The 20797-nt window shown below is 29.1% G+C and overlaps 3 protein-coding genes across 6 annotated transcripts; 2 read left to right on the top strand and 1 right to left on the bottom strand.

The window, feature by feature from the left end:
• Positions 1-1712: 1712 nt before the first annotated feature.
• LOC112704121 (thioredoxin H9-like) lies at positions 1713-10853 on the top strand. 2 transcript variants are annotated; one of them, XM_072198637.1, is made up of 6 exons: positions 1713-1988; positions 2419-2494; positions 2684-2795; positions 5495-5617; positions 7789-7914; positions 10347-10853. In XM_072198637.1, exons 3-6 carry the CDS (start codon positions 2712-2714, stop codon positions 10497-10499), a joined length of 486 nt encoding a protein of 161 aa, XP_072054738.1. In that variant the 5' UTR covers positions 1713-1988; positions 2419-2494; positions 2684-2711; the 3' UTR covers positions 10500-10853. The 2 variants fall into 2 exon arrangements, with proteins under 2 accessions (XP_072054738.1, XP_025611449.1); XM_025755664.3 differs by having other exon boundaries at positions 1714-1988; positions 2422-2494.
• Positions 10854-11395: 542 nt separating this feature from the next.
• Positions 11396-13832, top strand: LOC112703340 (low affinity inorganic phosphate transporter 8-like). The gene has a single exon (XM_025754754.3). It carries the CDS (start codon positions 11832-11834, stop codon positions 13512-13514), a length of 1683 nt encoding a protein of 560 aa, XP_025610539.1. The 5' UTR covers positions 11396-11831; the 3' UTR covers positions 13515-13832.
• An 856-nt stretch (positions 13833-14688) lies between these two features.
• LOC112703339 (serine/threonine-protein kinase AtPK2/AtPK19) lies at positions 14689-18554 on the bottom strand. 3 transcript variants are annotated; one of them, XM_025754749.3, is made up of 7 exons: positions 18414-18554; positions 17191-18061; positions 16953-17035; positions 16757-16877; positions 16448-16621; positions 15522-15629; positions 14689-15118 (listed from the first exon to the last, which is right to left on the bottom strand). In XM_025754749.3, exons 2-7 carry the CDS (start codon positions 17836-17838, stop codon positions 14825-14827), a joined length of 1428 nt encoding a protein of 475 aa, XP_025610534.1. In that variant the 5' UTR covers positions 17839-18061; positions 18414-18554; the 3' UTR covers positions 14689-14824. The 3 variants fall into 3 exon arrangements, with proteins under 3 accessions (XP_025610534.1, XP_072055648.1, XP_025610536.1); XM_072199547.1 differs by having other exon boundaries at positions 18369-18420; XM_025754751.2 differs by having other exon boundaries at positions 18389-18420.
• Between the last annotated feature and the right edge of the window lie 2243 nt (positions 18555-20797).

The following is a 20797-nucleotide window of genomic DNA, read 5'->3' as shown; positions in this document are numbered from 1 at the left end:
CTTATCCTTTCTCCGGTTTTACATTTACGAGTGTAATGCGCTTTTTTTTTTTTGCGATTTTTGCTTTACGTATATATTTTACTCTTAGAGGTCGTAATACCTCGCCACCTCGATTTTATGACTTAAGGGTGTGTGTGGTTCAAGTATTACTTTGTTATAAAGATTTCATTCCCATTGGAATCAAATATACCCGAGGGGAAAGTGAAAATTGAAATGATGGTATTTTGATTCCCTGGAATCAAACTTGTTTGAAAATAGCTTTTCAAACTTTGAACCAAACATGGACATATGATATTTCCATCTTAAAATTCCTAGGAATTATTTATAATTCCCCCAACCACACACCCCCTAAGTATAAAGCTCGGTGTGGTAGGGTGTTACACCAAGTCTCCTTCCTTATGGTTCAAGAATATTATATACTTCAAACTGTTCCATTTGCATTTTACTTTGAATAAGAATAAAATAACATATTCAGTATGTTTGTTACAGCGATAGTGTTATACTAAACTCGAAAAATTTATGATTATAAAATGTTGTTTTACCAACTATATCAAATTTAAATGTAAAATTGTGCATCGCACGGATTTAACATTAATAAGATACAAAGGAACAATATTGTAAAAGATTATTTTTGACTTATAAATGTAAACAATTAATTAATATATACAAATGGTTCTAATCAAACAATAATTTTAAATAACTTAACAAAAACAAAATCTAAATTATTTTTAATTTTTTATTAAATGATTATTTCTTATATAAAAGCTATATTATTTTAGTCTAGCGCGATCTAAATCTTAGAGCTGTCAAATGGGCTAGTCCAGCCCATTTAGGTCCGGTCTGTTAAGTTTGTGGATTAAATGGGCTGGACCTTTTAAGCCCGCTTTATTTACGGGCCATAATTTTTCAGCCCAGACCGTTTATGGTCAGCTCGATAGATTAAACGGGTCAGTCCATTTATCTTTTTATTTTATTTTTTAAAAAATATTTTAATAAAAAATATCACTTTTAGGTCAAAAATCTTTAAAAAATAATATTTTTTAGTTGATGAATTAGATTTTCGGATCGAATCAGGAGAAATGTCAACTAAAAGTGCTATTTTTTTTAAAAAAAATAAAAAAACAGACTACCCATTTAATCTGCGGATTAATTTGTTTAACTCGTCTTTTTTTTTTGGATTAATCAAACTCAACTTGTTTAATCCAAAATTTAAACAGGTTTAATTTTAGAAGAAAAATATGCTCATTTAAATAGATAAATGGACTGACCGATAAATTTAGCCCATTTTAACGGTGCTACTAAATCTTGTAGTAATATAAAAGAAAGCTATATGGGTTTAGAAGATGCAAGAATGCTTTTATTGTTTTAACAAGAAAAAACTAACAACAAGAAGCTATGCCATTTCCTAAAAGTGTTTGATGTGGCACCGTGGTCCGTGGGTAGGCATACATGTCAAATGCCAAGAGATAAGTGTAAAACTTATTTGTTTTATTTTATTTTATTTTATTTTGCTTATTTTTTTTCTTTTTGTTTTTAAAAGAAGAGGGTAAAACGATTTATTTTTTAATTAAATATATTATAAAAGATTATTGTTTTATTTCAATCAGACCAACAAATAAAGCTCAAGATAATAAGAAGTAATATATTATTACTATTTCTCAATCTTTATGATAATTTAGAAAATCATGTGAAATGATAAATATGAAAGAAAAAAAGGTGCTACATAAAAAAGGGGTTCTCTTCTTTCTGCCATTGACCCCTTCCAAGGTCCAGGAATGACAAGAAGATCCCCTTTTTGCATTCAATAACAGTATCATCAATTTTCTCAATTCTATTTGTTTCTTAGGATTCTATGCAGATTATTGTTATGTGTTTGAAGAAATTAAAACTTTGTCAAATTATTTGAGCTGAATCATGGAATTCGACAAGAAATTGTGAATATGAAGGGGTCATTGACGACTTTAATTCATTCACATGATCAAATAAAGGTTTAAACCCTTTTCGTTACGTTGTAATCATATTGATCCATATAATTTCTTCTTTTACCTTTCTAATTTCCACTTAATTTTTTTTGCCCTTATGTCCCCTATTTTTTTTGTATTTTGTTCTGAATATCTGATTTAACATGAGATGTCATGCCTTGCAAATAGGATACATTACATTGTTCGTTGCAAACTTCACATAATATCTTGTACCCTTTCTTTGATCATCATTATCATATTATGTTAGAGAATGTTAGTTTAATTTTTGTAAATTAAGAGAGAAATATTTTACTTGTAATATTGCCTAAGGAGATTAGATTAGAGTAGTAATTTATCACATACAATTTCATGATGTAAGAAACAATATTTCTTTTAATCTGTTTCACTGAGATGAACTCTTGTTTATTTGTTTCTCTTTACATATATATGAAACAAGAAGAAAGTATATTCTAGCATCAAGCTGCTTTATTTAGAACAAGGCAGCAGATAGAAACAACAATAATGCTTCATAGGTATATATCTCTCCTTTGCATACATGTTATTATTTCTATTCACAATTAATAAGGATTTTATATGGAACGTATAAATACTAAAATTTCATTAATATAAACATGTTTAAAGAATGTTCACCTTTTTGGATTTTTATGAGTCTAATCTAATAGAGCTCCTTGCATGTTTTTTTTTCTTTTTTAATTTCTTAGGAGCCTGCAATAAGCTTATAATTTCTTAATGGGCTCCTTTTACTCCAAGTTGCCAAGCTCCAAGTTCCCAAGCTTCAAGTTTGCTTGTCCATCATGTTTTCTGTGCTGTACGGTAAATTTCTCTTTAATTTGGATTTTGGTATGGTTTTCTTTTGTTTCAGATTTTAAACTTGCATAAACACTTTAGCTCTTTTGGTATAGAAAAATTCTACGTGTTTAGAACACCAAATTAAATTCACAAACTATTAATTAGACTCTGGTATTTATATGCTTTTACTTTCACTTTATACACTTCTTTTTGGCATCTTTTTATTATTTTAAAGGTTAAAATTTTTTATATAAATAAATAAATTAAATATTTTATTTATCAATATATATAATTTTGAGAATATTTATATTTTTAAATTATATTATAGCGTAAACAGAATAAGTAATATTTTAATTAACTAGATTTCATTTGCAGACGAGATATATATGAAGAGTTCACAACAAAATATATCCCGTATGTGTAATTGTATATATGTATCTGTAAATGATATATGTATACGGTATAAATGAGAAAAAAAAAATAGTGCTTATAATACGATTTGGATCAATTTAAAAAAATAAAATTGATATAATTTATAATGATTAAATTATATCAGTCTAGTTTTAATTTTGAATCTAGTTAAATTTATTTTAAACGATTGTTATATTTCAATTTTGAACAATTATTATATATCTAATTTAATTTGATTTAGTGTTAATCTAATTTAAAAAGGATAATCTACTGCTTCCAACCGTTGGCACTTAGAAATAGGATGGAATTAATAACCATGTTCAATTTCGATAATCCACTACTCGAACATGTACACTTTTAAATCTAGCATTGCAAAAAAAAAAATTATAATTTAAATCTTATTAATATAAAAATTAATAAATTTTAAATATTAAAATTTACTATAAAATATAAGTTTGACAAAAATTCAACAATAAATAATAAATATTGTAGAATTAGCCTTATATCCTATTTAGAGAAAAATTATAAACGATTTCTTACAATTATTTCGAAGACAACGAGATCTTTAACAAAAAAAATACTCAACTTGATCTCTGAACTTTATTTTTGTGGGACTGATTAGTCCCTGTGTCACTATTTTTTTTTTACACAAAGACTAATCAGTCCCATAAAAATAAAGATCATGAGTTGGGTTAGGTATTTTTTATAGGACTCACTCAGATAAAGACGTTTAAAACATCTTTTTTTAAAGATTATTTTTTAATAATTAAAATTCATACATATAATTAATTAAAGCGTGTTATTTTTTTCAAAATTAAATCATACAAATTGATTTGGCTAAAAAATCGATGAACTAAATATTAAATCTATCTAAGTTAATATTTTTATAAAAAATAACTACAATATTTTTATTATAAAAAATGATTAAAATATTCTTATTTTATATATTAATATTAATTTTGAGAACTCTAAATAATAACCTTTCTCTTCTCTCACTGTTGATCATGGAATTAAGATTTAGGGATTTCAAAATTAATATATATATAATGAGTATTTTAATAATTTTCTATAATAGAAATATTATAGTCATTTTTTATAAAAAAATATTAATTTAGACCGATTTAAAATTTAATTTATAAATTTTTTGACCAAATCGATTTGTCCAATCTAATTATAACAGAAATAATACAATTTAATCGATTATATATATTAAATTTTAATTATTAAAAAATACTTTAAAAAAATGATTTAGACATCTTTATCTAAATGTCTTTTTTTTTTTATCTGAGAGTGTGATAGTCTTTTTCAAGTAATTGTGAAGGACGAATTGAATATTCACCCTTTTATTTAAACATTTTCAAGTGGTAGAGGACTCAGGTTGCATGTTATTCACCCTTACTCTCTTTCTGTATTCTCTACGCATTTTTACTGTATATCACAGTATATATGCACGATTTTAAAAGCTTGTTTCTCGTTAATGATATATATCTTTTTCAATTCAGTGATTATTCAATTCTTACTATTATTTCTTCCATTAAGATATATTGGTTAAAGAGTAAAACCGAGGCGAAACTTTTCATAAAGCTTATAGAATAAAAATTTTCATGAATGTTATTACTTATCAAACTGATCCATAGTAATTCCCATCATACCAAAATTTTCAGTTAATTTCATCAGACTTGTTATTTTAATTTTGAGATGAGATGTGAGAGTTGTACGCTTACAAATGAATTAATATTCAATTTGGTACAAATTTTAATTTAGTTCTTGAAATTTTAATTGTCTATATTTAGTTCTCAAACTTTATAAATGTATTTTACATTAGTTTTTAAGACGATTTTCAATACAAAACATTAACGGAGTGCTGATATAGACAGTCGGATGTCACGTTTAAATTTATAAAATGGTGCAATTTTAATTTTGGCATTCAAATAGCTCAAAAACAGCGTCGTATCACTTATTTTGTTAGGTAAAATTTTAATAAATGCCATTTATGAGATTGTTTTTGAGTTATTTGAGTGTCAAAATTAAAAAACATCATTTTATAAAGTTTAGTATGACATCCTACGGTCCATGACAGTATTCCGTTAACATTTGTAGGTTGAAAATTGTTTCAAGAACTAACATAAATTATGTTCACAAAATTTAAAGACTAAATAAAAACAATTGAAATTTTAAGAATTAAATTGAGGCTCACATGTAAGTTGAGGGACCAAATTAAATATTATCTAACATACAAATTACAATGTTCATTTTATTTCCATTCTGTATCTTCTGTCCTTTGTTATTAATTAGTCGATTTAATTGTGCAGGTATCTGAAGGTGATGGTGGTGAGAGCCATCCTGGAGAGGTTTCCTCCAAAAACGTGCATCACGTAACTTCCATGCAAATTTGGGAAACAATGCTAGCTCAGGCCAGCACAGACGGCAAGATTGTAAGTCTTTATATATATCCGTATGGAATAATTAACAATGAAAAATGCTAAAAAAAATCAGAATTTATTAATTTTAGATAGTATTTAATTATTAATATTTAAAAATATAATTAAAAATATATTGTTAGATTATTAAACTAAAAAAATTAGATTAATAATTAAAAATAATAACAAAAAATAATAAATTTTAATGACTTTTAAGTATTTCTCATTAAAAATATTATTATTGACGCAATTTATATAAAAGTAAAATTAATATTTAAATTGACTTCTGAAATATACTCCCAAACTTAAATTGACTCTTAAAATTTAAAGTGTTTTAATATGGACTTTAAATTCATTCTAATTCACATTAGCTCCTCAAATCATTTTTATTAACACCATGTTGACATGACATGCTTACATAAATAGTCAACATCATGTATTAGAACAACATTCAATGCAACTATGTAGAATAAAGAGATAATCTGTCTACTGTTAGTGATGATACGTGCCATGCTGATATAAATACTAATACCATGTATCATAACATAGTTTGTTCATTACTCGTGACTCATAATATAAACCGTAGTTCTTAATATGTATAATTTTAAGAAATTAAAGTTGGCTCTTTAAATTTTTATTTATGACTCATTTTAATCTATAAAATTAAAAGAATACGAATCAAATTAGTCCATAAAATAATTTTTCTCATTTTTTTAGTTCATAAATTCAAAGGTATTAATATCGTTTTTGTCTATTTTTTTTACATGTAAATTAAATAAAATTCTTGTTACATAATAAAAAAAAAATTAAGAAACTTAAAATTAAATATGAAACTAGGAGCTGGCGATGAAAGACAAATTATTTTTTTGTTTCGTTTGTTTGTTTTCTTAATTAGTCGATCAGGCCATTAATCAGTTTTCAATTCCAATGATATATGTGGTTTAATTTATTGACAAAGCCTCGTGAGGGTTTGATTTTGATAATGAATTTGAGAAAGAGGAAAAATAAAGAAAAAAAAAACAGAAGGTTATTAATGTTTATATAAATGATAAATTTAATCATTATATATTTTTCAAACAAATTATATTGTGATAATTTTTATATAAGTATTCTTTTTATTAATTAATTAGTGTTAATGATAACATGCATAATTTAGACTAAAATAAAATAATACATATTTTAGTCAATTATATATTTATTTTATTAAAATAATATAATTATATGTTATAAAATTTATTAATATTAAATTATTATAAAAATTATATATGATCAAAATAAAAATTATTTAAATATTTATAAAAAATTTTATATTTATGTAATATGAAAAAAATAAAATAGAAATTAATAAATTTAATAATTAATTTTAAATGTATGAAATAAAAATGAGAGAAATTATTTGAGAGCCAAATTTAATTTGATTCACGATCTCTAATTTTAAAGATTAAAATGAGTCATGAATAAAAATTTAGATATATATTTAAATTAATTAAAAGAATAACATATTAATGACACATGAACAAATTATATTATGACAAATGATGCATAACTGACATGTGAATAAATCGTGTTATGATACTCGATACTATTACTGTTCACTATATATATAGAATAGATAGATATAGATATAGACAAGGGTAGTACTACATTAATAAGTTATTATGGGACCAAATTTTCAGTAAAATATTTTAAAGTTGTATCTTTTACTGTCTTAGAATAATGACAGAGACAAAAGATATATATACGCAACGACACAGATTCATATTATTTATATAGAATTTTTGTGTTTTTATTTAAATATTTTGTTTTTCATTTTTTTATTTATTATATATTTGTTTGGAACTTGGTTATCAATACACTTATTAGTCTAGTATTTTTCATTTAAAAAAAAACTTATTTATAAAATTACTTTTGATACTGATAATTACTTTACCCACTTATTTTTTCTCTCATTTACTTATTAAAGGGGTATGACTGATGAAAAATGAGAACTAATGTTAAATTGATTTATTTAAATAGTCAATTATTAAAAAAAAGTCAAAATTAGACCTTTAATTAAAATCGAAAGAAAGAAAAAGGTATATCTTAAATAATAAAGCTTTTTAGCTTCTTCAGTCCTTTACATATATTAATGATTATTTAACAAATTAACTTGGGTTATTAATATTAACACTTACTAATATTGTTAGGTGGTTGCAAATTTTGTTGCATCTTGGTCTCTTCCTTGCAAAGAAATAATGCCAAGCTACTGTCATCTTGCGGACACATATTCTTCTTCCCTTTTGTTTCTCACTGTGGATGCTGATCAGCTTGCTGTAAGTCATATATACATATACCATCAATATATATAACTATATAAATTTATGGAATAATATTCAATTTGATCTCTTAATTTAGACACAAGTATGAATCTAATTTCTAAAATTTTAATTATCTTTATTTAATACTCAAATTTTGCTAATATAATTTACGGTAGTCCTTAAACTAATTTTTTAACACACAAATATTAACGGAACATTGAGACAGATAGCCAAATACCATATTGAACTTTGTAAAACAACATTATTTTTATTTTGGCACTCCAATAATTAAAAAAACATCCTAAATAGTGTTTATTAAATTTTTTTTTCCTAAAATAAGTGATTCGGCATCGTTTTTGAATTATTTAAACGCTAAGATCAAAACCGTGCGTTTTATAAGTTCTAGCATGATATTTAGTTGTTTATGTTAGCATTTTATTAACGTTATTGTGTAAAAAATTGTCCCAAAAACTAATGACGAATCTAAAAAATTTTAGAAGTGGAAACAAAATAATATAACAAATTAATAAAAAAATATTAACATTAATATATTTAAATATTTAAACTTTGAATATTAGTTATTCAAGTTTTTAATAAATAAATATAATTAATACATCTAAAAATATATTAATTTAAAATTTTTTATTTCAATATTTTAGTAATACTGCATAAGTAATATATTTATTATTAATACTAGTAACTAGTCAAGCATTTAATATTCATTAAGTTATATTTTTATTGATTATTTTTTATATGATACAAAAAATAACTCAGTAGCTACAAATTTTATAAAGAGTATAATTCGAATCAACTAATTTAAAATTTTCACCATTTTTTTTTGGTGTCTAGATTTTTTCCTAAAATTATGTGAGAAGGACAAAAAAAATTTATGAAAAAAAATTTAAATCAAATAACCACAATTCTCATTATATATAAATATAGATAAAATAATATTTTTTATTTAAAAAATGTTTAAATAATTTTTTTTATATTTAATTAAAATGTTGACATTTTATAATATTATGCTAAATGTTTTTGTAACGAAAATAATATTATATGTATAAACAAAATTAAATTAAACAAAACAATAAAAAGTAAATAAATGATATATATTATAAAAATATTAAATATTAGTAATCTCATTTATATTTAAAAAGTTAAGCTTAACTTGAAGTAATTAAATAATTAGATTATTGTTAGTTATTGTTATTATTTATTTTAAATTTATATAATATAATAAATTTTTATTATTGTATTAATATCTAATAGCATAAATATATTTTAAACGTGATTTTTTTTAAGTGTGGGGATAAATAAATTATTACAACAGAAGCAATTATCTATACATATATACTTGTTATTGATTTTTTAAAAATTTAATTGGGCCAATTGCTCTCACACAACTACATATAGATCCATCTCTACCAGGGATCAATGTGAGTCACCTGTTTGCAAATTTTAAAAACTCAAAACAGAAAAATTAAAACTTGAGGAACTAAATTAAGATCCACATATAAATCGAAAGATTAAATTAAATATTAACTCTAAATTTATCATTCTGTCTTTTTTTCTTTTATTTTGAATATTATATTTTAGATTTAGTGTTTGCTAGTCTCAATTTATTTTATAAAAAAATATTTATATATTTTTATCTAAAAAATTAGTTTTAATAGATTCTGATTTTTTATATTTTTATCGAAAACTTCACAAAAAAGAATAAACTGATATTTTGTTTTAAAATTTGTAATAATAACAACAAAATCTTATTTCATTAGGTGAGGTTGGAACTGACACTATTATATTCTATCATGTATCATGTCTATAGTGCAACTGTTTGCGCGTAAATTTCTTTTGTCCCCTTTCTAACTTCCATCTCATTCACCCTCCTAACCAACGATTTTCTTCTCATACGTCTAAATCATCTGAAACGAGATTCTACCATCTTTTCTGCAATAAGCACTATGCTAACTTTCTCTATTTTTGTTTCTTATTTTGTTCATTTGTATCTTCACTCATTCATCTCAACGTCCTTGTCACTTTCACACTTAACTTATGTTTATGGTTTATTCTTTATTATCCAATACTTTGTTTCATATAATATAGTTAGTGCAATAAAATATTTTTTTAAGTTTTAAAAGTATTTTTTTATCGAATATAAAAAATACTGTATTAAAATTTGTTAATCATACAAAAAGTTAAATTATAAAATCTTTGTTTTTCCAACATAGAAAACAAAATATCCTTCACCTTACAATCCTTAGAAAAGGGATATTTTTAGTAGTTCATTCTCTTTTTCTCTTATATCTTATTTGGTTTGAAGTTGTGTTCAGCTCTTAAATTTATTTCCTAAACCAACCCCCCCCCCTCCTTTCTTTTTCTCTCTGGCCTTGGTTATTTTTGGACTATTGTATTTATTCAATAAGATTTATTGTGTTGGTTAAATGCAGGAGTTAAGTACTTCATGGAGTGCCAATGCAACTCCAACATTTTATTTTCTGAAAGAAGGGAATCAAGTAGAAAAACTAGTTGGTGCTGACAAGGTAGAGCTTAAGAAGAAGACAGCTTTTGCCGCTGATTTAGTTACCAAATCTCGCAAATGACACATCATCGTAAACTAACTTTGCATACTCCATTAATACTTCTCTAAAACGAGAACTTGAGTAAAATGATATAGCGAGGAATTAATCATTCTTGGATCAATTCGCTAAGTACACTAACTTGCACCGGAAGTTATTGTTCTATTTAGTGGTTCATTTTTTCACTTTGCTTTTTGTAATGCATTGGATGTCTAAAGAGAGAGAAGACTTGAGTGGCCAATCCTTCAAATCCTCCATATAAAAAATATGTCACTAATTATTTTGTACAAGGGTGGATCGATGCACTAAAAAAAAATTGGAACGAGATTTACATGATGCCTTTATAAATAGCGAGTAGTGATTTATGTTTTGTGACAATTTCCAGATAGCTATTTTATTTAAAGACACTACAAAAAAGATAGCAAATTTACAAAATGATAAATAAATGTATTGATGTATCTATAGTTAATTTTGTGTCTTTAGAACTTATACTTGTTTTTTAGATTATTGAACTTGTTCTTGTACTTCTGTCATATAGGACATTCTATTAATTATTTAACTTTGAACTCACGGTGGGGTTACATTGAAGTTAAATGAAACTTTTTTAGATTCAAATAAGACACTTTAAACTTTAAGGACCAAAACAAGATTACGTCCAAACGAGGAGACTAATTTAGTACTTTAGCCTTTATGTAAAGACATTACAAAAAGGATAACAAATTTACACTTTCCTCCCTCGAATTCACTATAGTAATTTGTTCATGGTTTTGAAAATTGAACGGAAGTTATCAGATTGACCTAGTTAACCAAGAATCGGCTTTCACATCCGCTATTAGAATTTGTTTATAACAATGTGCATATGCAATTGTGGGTAAAATGAGAATAATAAAATAACAATTTCAAAGGCTTATCTTGGTAAGAAACGTTTGCATGGATTTCATCAAATCTTCTTGTACATCCTACAATACTCCAAACAAAACCTAGGAAAATGATCGCTGATAAAGAGACAAAAAGGGTTTAAATTTTTAAATGGAAGCAGCAATATCAAACAAGATAAGAACAAAGCCAATGCCTCAATCTTAGGGGCTAACTGATTGCAGCTTAACCACGTATACAAAATTACACACAAGAGAATGATTTATTTTTTCAACCTTTTAACATCAAACAATGTGATTTTCTTTAATACCAACGTTTTTTTTTTCTAGATATATTCGTTAACTATGACAAATTTTTGCAGCTAATAAATCCAAAGTGAGTAAGAAACATACCTGAACCTGATTTATATAAACTAAGCATGCCATTACTCTGTCCTTTCGCCTACCTTCCCTGGTTGAAAACCATCCTTTGATCATCACCATGGCAACACCGACAAGCAAAAATGTTTTCTCAGCACTTGACAAAGCTAAGACACAAAGATACCATTACAAAGCAATTGTAATTGCTGGAATGGGATTCTTTACTGATGCCTATGATCTCTTCTGCATCACGGCCGTGGCGAAGCTTATGGGCCGCCTTTACTACTATGATCCTACTAGTCATGACCCTGGAAAGCTACCAAAGAATGTGAACAACGCAATAACAGGCGTGGCGCTGTGCGGAACGCTTGCAGGACAACTCTTCTTTGGCTGGCTTGGAGACAAGCTTGGTAGGAAAAAGGTTTATGGAATAACTCTTGTTACCATGGTTGGTTGTGCTTTAGCATCAGGCCTTTCCTTTGGTTCCACATCAAAAAGTGTGGTGGGAAGTCTATGCTTCTTTAGATTCTGGCTAGGATTCGGCATTGGAGGAGACTACCCTCTTTCGGCCGTGATAATGTCCGAATATGCGAACAAGAAGACTCGAGGCGGCTTCATTGCAGCCGTCTTTGCAATGCAGGGAGTTGGAATACTGGTGGCTGGAGGCGTAGCCATGTTTGTCTCCCGTCTTTTCTTATCAGCATATCCGGCTCATGATTTCGCAGCCGATCCGGCTGCGTCTACTCAGCCTGAAGGAGACTTTCTGTGGCGAATTGTGCTAATGTTTGGTGCATTTCCAGCAGCATTAACATATTATTGGAGAATGAAAATGCCAGAAACTGCGCGATACACGGCCTTGGTGGAAGGAGATCACAAGAAAGCTGTCCAAGATATGGAGAAAGTTCTAGATAAGGACATACCTTCAGAAGAATCGAAATACCGGCTTGACGACGCTGCGCCTAGCACCTCTTATGGACTATTCTCATCAGAGTTTCTAAGCAGGCATGGTTTACACCTTCTTGGAACAACCAGCACATGGTTCTTGTTGGATATTGCATTCTATAGCCTTCAACTTGCACAGAAAGATATCTACCCTGTGATTGGACTAGTACACAAGGCTTCCAAAATGAATGCCATAAGAGAGGTTTATGAACTCTCTAGAGCAATGTCTGTCGTCGCCCTGCTCGCCACCGTGCCCGGATACTGGTGCACTGTATTCTTCATTGACAAGATTGGAAGGTACACAATCCAGCTTGTTGGCTTCCTTGCAATGTCTGTTTCTATGTGGTTTCTTGGACACAATTATGGAGAATACAGGGGACAATCTAACTGCAGCCCGGCCGTAACGACCGATTACTGTAACGGCAAGCCTCACATGTTTGCTCTACTTTATGGAGTTACCTTGTTCTTTGCTAACTTTGGACCCAATAGTACAACTTTTATAGTGCCGGCGGAGCTGTTCCCTGCTAGATTCCGATCGACCTGCCATGGTTTATCGGCCGCAGCTGGAAAATCTGGAGCTATAATTGGTGCTTTTATGGTCCAGGGTTATATTGATAATGCAGATAACAAAACAGAGAGAATGAAGAAAGCAATCCTGGGACTTTCAGTTGTCAATTTGATTGGATTCTTTTGCACTTTCTTGGTTCCGGAAACACGAGGTAGATCGCTTGAAGAAATTTCCGGTGAGGATAAAGAATTCCATAGTGTTATTGTAGATGATCCAGATATGAAAACAGATGATGAAACAAAGGAAGAAAGAAATGCCAGTGTTGATGATTCTTCAGGAACCCTAACAGTTTAACTCCTTGGCAACCCAGAAGCATCATCAAGTGAGGGGAAAAAAAAAAGAAAAAGAAAAGGAAAAAGAAAGAAATAAGAGTGCATTGGTAATGAATAGAATAAGTGCTTCCATGTTTGCACAAAGTGTAGTTCTCAATTTCTGTCCTAGCCAATACTAAAAAGAACCAAAAGAATAATTAATGTCTGTTTTCTAGAGCTGCTAGAATAAGCAATTATCTGGTGTCTGTTACTGTGTATTCAAGCTCTGTCATTTTATTCTAGCACCTCTAAAGTACTCAAAAGAAATAATGCTTCTTGCTGTAACCTTTATTATGAATAAATGCTTCTGTTTTATGTATATATTCAGATGTTCACTTTAATGCTTAGTTTGTAAATTTTCCACCATAAGTGCTTCTTCAGTTCTTCATTATATATTTATATGTATATATGTGTATTTATTTAAGTCATTTCTCTCTTTTTTGCACATTCTCTAGAGAAGATAAGGCCCATCCCATGTGATACTATTCATCAAAAAGCACACAACACACAAAGGCAAGTCAAGACAGCAACCAAGAGATAATATCGACTTGGTTTATTCGATACAAAATCATGTCATTGATACTTCTGTGAAAAATGATACGCTTCAGAGTGAAAAACATTTTTTTTTTTACTTGCAATAAAAGAAATGTGGCTTCTATGATGCCTATTATTTCGGTTGATATAACGGTTATAAAAATTTGACATCACTTAAAAAGAATAACTAAAAGGTGCATACCACTGTACTTATGTTATACAGATTATGATTGCTTAAAAAGTATTGCTAAAGTTAAAGTAACATTTTTTTACTATTTAACAACATTTTTAATTTAAAAATTAAAAAAAAATATTACCAAAATATAAAAAAAAAAAATTAATTTTAACAACACTTGTGTAATCACCGTAACCATAGGCATAATAGACTCTACCTAATTAAAATTATGGTTATATCTTCTCACTATTTGACAGCACTTTTTATTTTCTTTTTTTCAAATTTAAAAATATTGGCATATGTTTAGAATTGTAAAAGTCACCAAAAAAAAAAAGAGAAAAGTAAAGAAGTGTGGTTTTAATTTTAGTTAATTTTTTTTAAGTGTTTTTAAAATTTCATAATTATATCAAAATTCAACTAAAGCACAGCAGAACTGCAGAAGAACACATTAAACATAACAATGTACTACTTGCTTGTATAATTACCAAAAAGCATACACAGAGGACGTATGGAACTGTTACAATTTTCTCAGCCATCATATGAATTACAAGAGTTGGATTCTCTAACTGAACCTTTTGTAGAATTCAAGCATCTCCCACAAGGCACAGACTGGGAGTACCAATAAAGGAGAACTTCTTGAAGGTATTGTCATCCTTTTTGGGACTAGCAGCTGGAGAATCCAGCAATGGCATGTTAGTCCACCGCTCCTCGAAGTTCGCAACACAGTGCTTTCCGGAAACTTCGGGAACAAAACTCGGCCTTATTTCTCGAGCTTCCAGCTTCTTCCAGTTGACTGATTTAAACCATTTGTGGCTTTTTATCTCCTCGCTGCCTCTTGCCCCGCTGCCGAGGCGCTTCCTGGCATCTTTCTGCAAAAGCTGTAGAGGGAAACTTCATTAAACTGCTGCTGTCCAATATATGACAGTTGCAGAGACAAGAAATACAACAAAAGAGTGAAATACCAAAATTATCTAAGAAAGATCATGTTGCTGACAAAATGACCAAGTGAAGGATGAAAATTCACCTAGTATACACAAAAGGCTTGGTTTGTTTCACAATCTACTAAGGAAAGGTGGTAATTTTGTTGGTGACATGATCTTTCATGGTAATATTGGTACTTCTCTCTAAAAGATTTGGTTCTTTAAGGGAATGTTTCAGTAGCATAAAAGCAGTGGATTTTTTCAGACCATTAGGAAAAAACAAGATTTTTGCATGAGTACAATAAGCAAAGCATGTGCTTAGACAGCTAACTATAAGAGAGTGAGGGTGAAAATTTTGTACCCCTTTTAGCAGTGAATGTGCTTCGCTTGACAAGAAAGCCGGGAGCTTCAGTTTGTCTTTTATTATCTTCTGCTGAATCTTCTGTCTATTTCCACCCGTAAAAGGAGGCTGCAATTAAACAATAAGATTTAGTTGAGGGAATCTATAATGCAAGTTACAGCAACTTATGAAAAGATCAACAAATAAGTGTATAGGCAATAAACAATTAATAAATCTAGGTGATTCAAGATTTGGACCTGTTTAGAACTGAATCCCACCAAATTATAGAGGCAAATCTTTGCAGACCAAGAAATTACAATGAATAGTTAAGAAAATTGCTAGTAGAGGACATCCTTTAGTTTTGGCTGAGATTTTGCACACTATTTTCACAAAGCACTACATAATCTAACCAAAGAAATAAGGCCCAATAAATTGATATTACTCATTAGTCATATCAACTGATAATGATTGCTTAAAATCAGGATATGCTATTATTCATATCAATAAAACATTATTTGAGATAGACTTCTTAAGTTGTAAGGCTGATTGTTACTGTAGACCATTATCTAGCAAATAGAAATCATCCGCCATAATCTTAGATGAACTCAGTTGGATGTAGATATCATCAACCAGTTTTCCTTGTTCACATAAAATTTCATATTAATTTCTATTACTTGATGCAGAAACAAATAAAAATCCAGGCTTAGCATGAAAACTTCTAATTTCCCAAGTCATCAATTCAAAGTAATTCTTTTAGCCAAGATTGAAAATAGTGAACTTCCTCTAACATAATCATCAAGTTAGTAAATCAAGTTCAAAGAAATTCAAGCTCTATCTTAAGCAGCGTATTCTGAAAGGAACATGACCAATTGATATGGAAAATAAAAATAATTAGGTAACCCCTATTTCTTACTAATAGATGATGCAAACACACCAAGGATACTAACTTTCCCTGTAAGCATTTCAAATAGCAAAATCCCCACACTCCACCAATCTGCTGCCTTATCATGACCCTTCCCTATAAAGATTTCAGGAGCTATGTACTCTAAAGTTCCGCACATAGAATTTGACCTTGCGATCTCCGTGAATTCCTTAGCCAGGCCAAAATCCGTTAACACTAGCTGGTAAAAAGCACAGGACCAAAGTCATAATACAGCAAGACATGAATCAAATACAATTCTTAAATCCCTTATGAAACAAAGAAGTGTGAAAATCCTACTGCAAAATTACAGACAGATATGGTCATGGGATCTTACATGACCATCTGCATCGAGAAGAATATTTTCAGGTTTAAGATCCCTGTGCATTATACCATTTGCATGAAGATGAGAAACAGCACAAACAATCTCTCCAGCATAGAAGCGTGCCAAATCCTCCCTGAAAGAAGTTGCATCTTGTGTAAGATATATTAGCATTTCATAGTGTAGTCACAAAATATAGCTTGCCACGCACCTGAATAGGCCTTGGCGATAGAGATGAAAGAAAACATGACCACCATTGACAAAATCAAGCACCAAGTATAGCCTATATTTTGTCTGCAAATCCCAAATAGGTTGTAAGCTTGTAATTATGTAAATATGAAAGTATTGTACAATTTACGTAGCTTTCACATATAATGGAAAGTGTTTAAGACCCAGATAATATGAAACACAAGATATGGCAATTAACTTTATTTAGGCAAAAGAATTACTTGGAATGCGTATCTGAGCCGCACAATAAAAGGGTGTACCACCTTTGTCAATATATCTCTTTCAGATTTTATATATTCTGCATGATTTTTTTGTACAATCTTATCCTTGCGCATCACCTTCATCGCATATATTTCCGAAGTACCAGTCCTCCTTACTTGGTACACCTTACCAAAAGCACCTTGACCAACAACCTTCAAAACTTCAAAATCCTCAACTCCAATACTCTGATAATGCATGCAACAATCATTAGATTCTAAATTATTTTCCTTTACAGCATCATCATTAATTGAATACTCTTCAAGTTCTTCCTTTGCTTCTCTATACTCCTTCTCTGCAAGAAGTTCCAACTCATCACCTGTCTCGTGTAAAGTGAGTTTGCTACGCACTGAGGATGGATCAATATATGCTCCACTTGAATGTAATGAATGTGAGCGGATATGAATGACAGAAGGATAATCATTGCAAACCTTTCCACTTGAACTTGTTGCAACTACCAAATTCCCAATTGAAGCTTCAATGGGAGCAGGACCAAACACATCAGAAAATGAATCCACATAATCAGATTCACAAGTAAATAGATCAGGTGGTCCATTTGGTAGTTTCAATTCCAAATGGTTCACGAATGGCTTGTGTCGAGCGAAAACCATGGCTTATCAACAATTGAAGATCACAAATGCAAGAACAAGATGAGATTCCAACAACTGAAGTTAAAAATTGGAAAAATAATGAACATATAATTTAGGAGCTCCTAGAGAACTTGGTAGCAAGCAAACCAAAATCCAGAAGAAGAAATTGTTGTTGCTTCCCGGTTCACAGGAAACAGCAGATGCAGCAAAATTTCCCAAATTCATGAAGATTAGGTTTTCTGTGCTGCAAATTCAAGAAACTAGAACAGTTATTTTCAGTTTGCATTAAACAGAAAGCGCAGAACAGCATGGATTACAAATATACACTTGAAATTAGAGAATCCAACTAGAAATTTAAACACATAACTACATAAGAGAGTAGTTAATTTCTCAATTAGAAGTAAGTAGTTTCAAATTATGCACAACCGAGACAAGTTTAACATTCAAAGTTCTCTTTGTTCATGAATCATGAAAGGGAAAACATGCCACCAAATCATAATAAATAAAGGAAGACATATAGTAAATAAAATAAAATAAAGGCGCAATATTACAAACATAGAAGAAGCTTTACAAAGAGAAGCTGATGGTTCACTTACATAGATTGAGGAGAATGGAAGCTGCAATGGCAGAAAACCGTTAATAAACGAAGATATAAAATTGGCGGTTTTTTTTAATTAGAAATAAATATTAAAAAGAAAGTTTCAGTTTTGGAATTTGGCATTTGCCAACACGTTTTGTTTCGCCGCTTCCGTGAACAACGAATATTTTGTTGTCTTATTATTCCCTATCACATCAATGATTAATCGTTTTTTATGTTTAAATTTTTTTATGGAATTTAATTTTGATGCCAATATAAACACGTTTTATACCGTATTCAATCATATTTATTATTTTTTATTAAAATAATATTAAATAATTAAATATATTATATAAAATTATTTTATATTAACAATATATTAAAATTAAATTTTATTTTATTTTTAAAAGGTGAAATATTAAGTGAAAATGCCTAGAAATACAAACTTAAATATTCACTTGTGTTATATACGTAGTTGATTAAAGGTTTAATTATTATATTTTTTTATAATTTTACTAAATTTTTAGTTGATTTTTTTTAAATTGGTTCTTAAATCATTTTTTTCAATTAAATTCTTTTTTACAGAAAATATAAAGAAGAATAAATTAACTATTATACCTAAGCCAAGTCTCTGGTGGCTATGTCTATGGTAATTAGTGGTGGCTAAAGCTACACTTTTAACTTAAAAGTGTAACTCTTCACAAAGAAAAGTGTCACCTAATGGAAAAAAGTAAATTAGAAGATTTAAGAGAAGAAATAATTAAGTTATCAAAATTAATAGATCAAAAATTAATGATTTTAACTAATGTTAACTGTAATGACACCGAATTCTTAAAATCAATACAAAATGATTTTTCTCAAAATCTTTATTTTACTATAAGTTTTATTGAAGGATTTCAAAAACCTGAAAAAACTTATTTTTCACACGGAATTTCTAAAAAATGTTACCATGGAAATGATTCCCCACATCTATATCATATTTTTAACCCACAATTAAATTCTATAGTAGATATGCTTGAAGAAATATTAACATCCATAAAATTTCAAAGAAATAAGAAAAAAGAGAATCCCAAGGAAGAAAAATTTCAAAACATAATTAACATAACAGATTTAAAAGTAAAACCACCACTAAAATTATGAATATTGAAGAAAAATTAGAAGAAGTTACAATGCTTTTTAAACAATTAAAAATGGCTCAAAAAAATAATATTATGAAACATGGTTTTCAAATAGAAGAAGAATTAGTAAATTCTGAAAATATAGAAAATGAAGAACACATTCTAGATTATTCAAGTGACGAAGAACCAGCTATTCCAATACAAGTAAAAAATGAAGCTGGAATGTAACACCCTACCATACAGAGTCTTATGCTTAAGTCATAAATCAAAGATGGCAAGGTATTACGACCTCTAAAATAAAAGTTTAGTACATATAGTAGTATGAATGATTGATTATAACTAGGAGCCTTTGTAGAAAAAGGGGTAAACAAAAACCGCAACTCGAAAGCGTAACACTCCGATCGATAACGTAATGAACAAGGATAACCAACGCGTGATTATATATATACAAAGGAGTGTCAAAAACAGGAATATCAAGACTCAAGATCCGGCTGCGAAGATAACCGGTCCGAGCATAACAATATATACATATGATAAAATAAGGAAAACCCCAAAGGAAACCCAAAGGGACACAAATACATAAAACCTATTCTCCAAAATCTCCCATAAGAGGAGTCATCCCAGTTTGTATTATTTAATGGAGATAAAAGTATCTAAGCAAAACATATAAACCAAAACATAGCCCCGAGAACAAAGGATCTTCGCAAGTATAGAAGTCTCCAGCATGCCTCAGCGGGAAACCTCACGTCCTGCATCTGAAAACCACAAAATCCGCATGGGTGAGAACCAGAGGTCCCCAGCATGGTAACAGCTTCCACATATATAATACATAATAATGGAGGAAAGCCGAAGGCAATCCTAGAACTTCCTCCAGATAATATCCAAGCTTATAAACAAGCTAAACCATACAAGGTAACTGACTAAAGATTCTTCAATCTAACTAATACTTCCCTTGCCAATTCCTTCAGACCTCCCAACCACCAGCAGGAGTATAATGTAGCAACCACAGTTATATCAGACAAGAAATATACAAATAGGAACAAATAAGGCAATTAGACAATTAGCAAGTAATATGCAGTCAAATAGGCAATCTCAAACAATTCACATAGTATGCATATGATGAATGCCTATCCCTAGTGGCTGATGATATCATCTTGTCGGTTATAGAGCCAACCCGACAAGTCCTGGTCGCTAACCATTGGACTGTCCCTCTATCATGCATCCCCAACTCGAGTTATACTCGTCATAAACTTGATCATAATCATGATCTATATCCATCACCCTC

This window comes from Arachis hypogaea, chromosome 7 (genome assembly GCF_003086295.3).
Source record: "Arachis hypogaea cultivar Tifrunner chromosome 7, arahy.Tifrunner.gnm2.J5K5, whole genome shotgun sequence".
Taxonomy (NCBI): Eukaryota; Viridiplantae; Streptophyta; class Magnoliopsida; order Fabales; family Fabaceae; genus Arachis; species Arachis hypogaea.
This window is presented reverse-complemented; position numbering and strand designations above follow the sequence as displayed.

Excerpts from the sequence above, each read along its gene's own strand:
- LOC112704121 (XM_072198637.1), top strand. The coding sequence starts at position 2,712 with ATGGGCTCCTTTTACTCCAAGTTGCCAAGCTCCAAGTTCCCAAGCTTC. Across the intron at positions 2,796-5,494 it reads CATGTTTTCTGTGCTGTACG|GTATCTGAAGGTGATGGTGG; the intron begins GTAAATTTCTCT and ends TTAATTGTGCAG. Across the intron at positions 5,618-7,788 it reads CCAGCACAGACGGCAAGATT|GTGGTTGCAAATTTTGTTGC; the intron begins GTAAGTCTTTAT and ends TAATATTGTTAG.
- LOC112703339 (XM_025754749.3), bottom strand. The coding sequence starts at position 17,838 with ATGGTTTTCGCTCGACACAAGCCATTCGTGAACCATTTGGAATTGAAA. Across the intron at positions 17,036-17,190 it reads GGCTCAGATACGCATTCCAA|ACAAAATATAGGCTATACTT; the intron begins GTAATTCTTTTG and ends TGGGATTTGCAG. Across the intron at positions 16,622-16,756 it reads TTCTCGATGCAGATGGTCAT|CTAGTGTTAACGGATTTTGG; the intron begins GTAAGATCCCAT and ends GCTTTTTACCAG.
- LOC112703340 (XM_025754754.3), top strand. The coding sequence starts at position 11,832 with ATGGCAACACCGACAAGCAAAAATGTTTTCTCAGCACTTGACAAAGCT.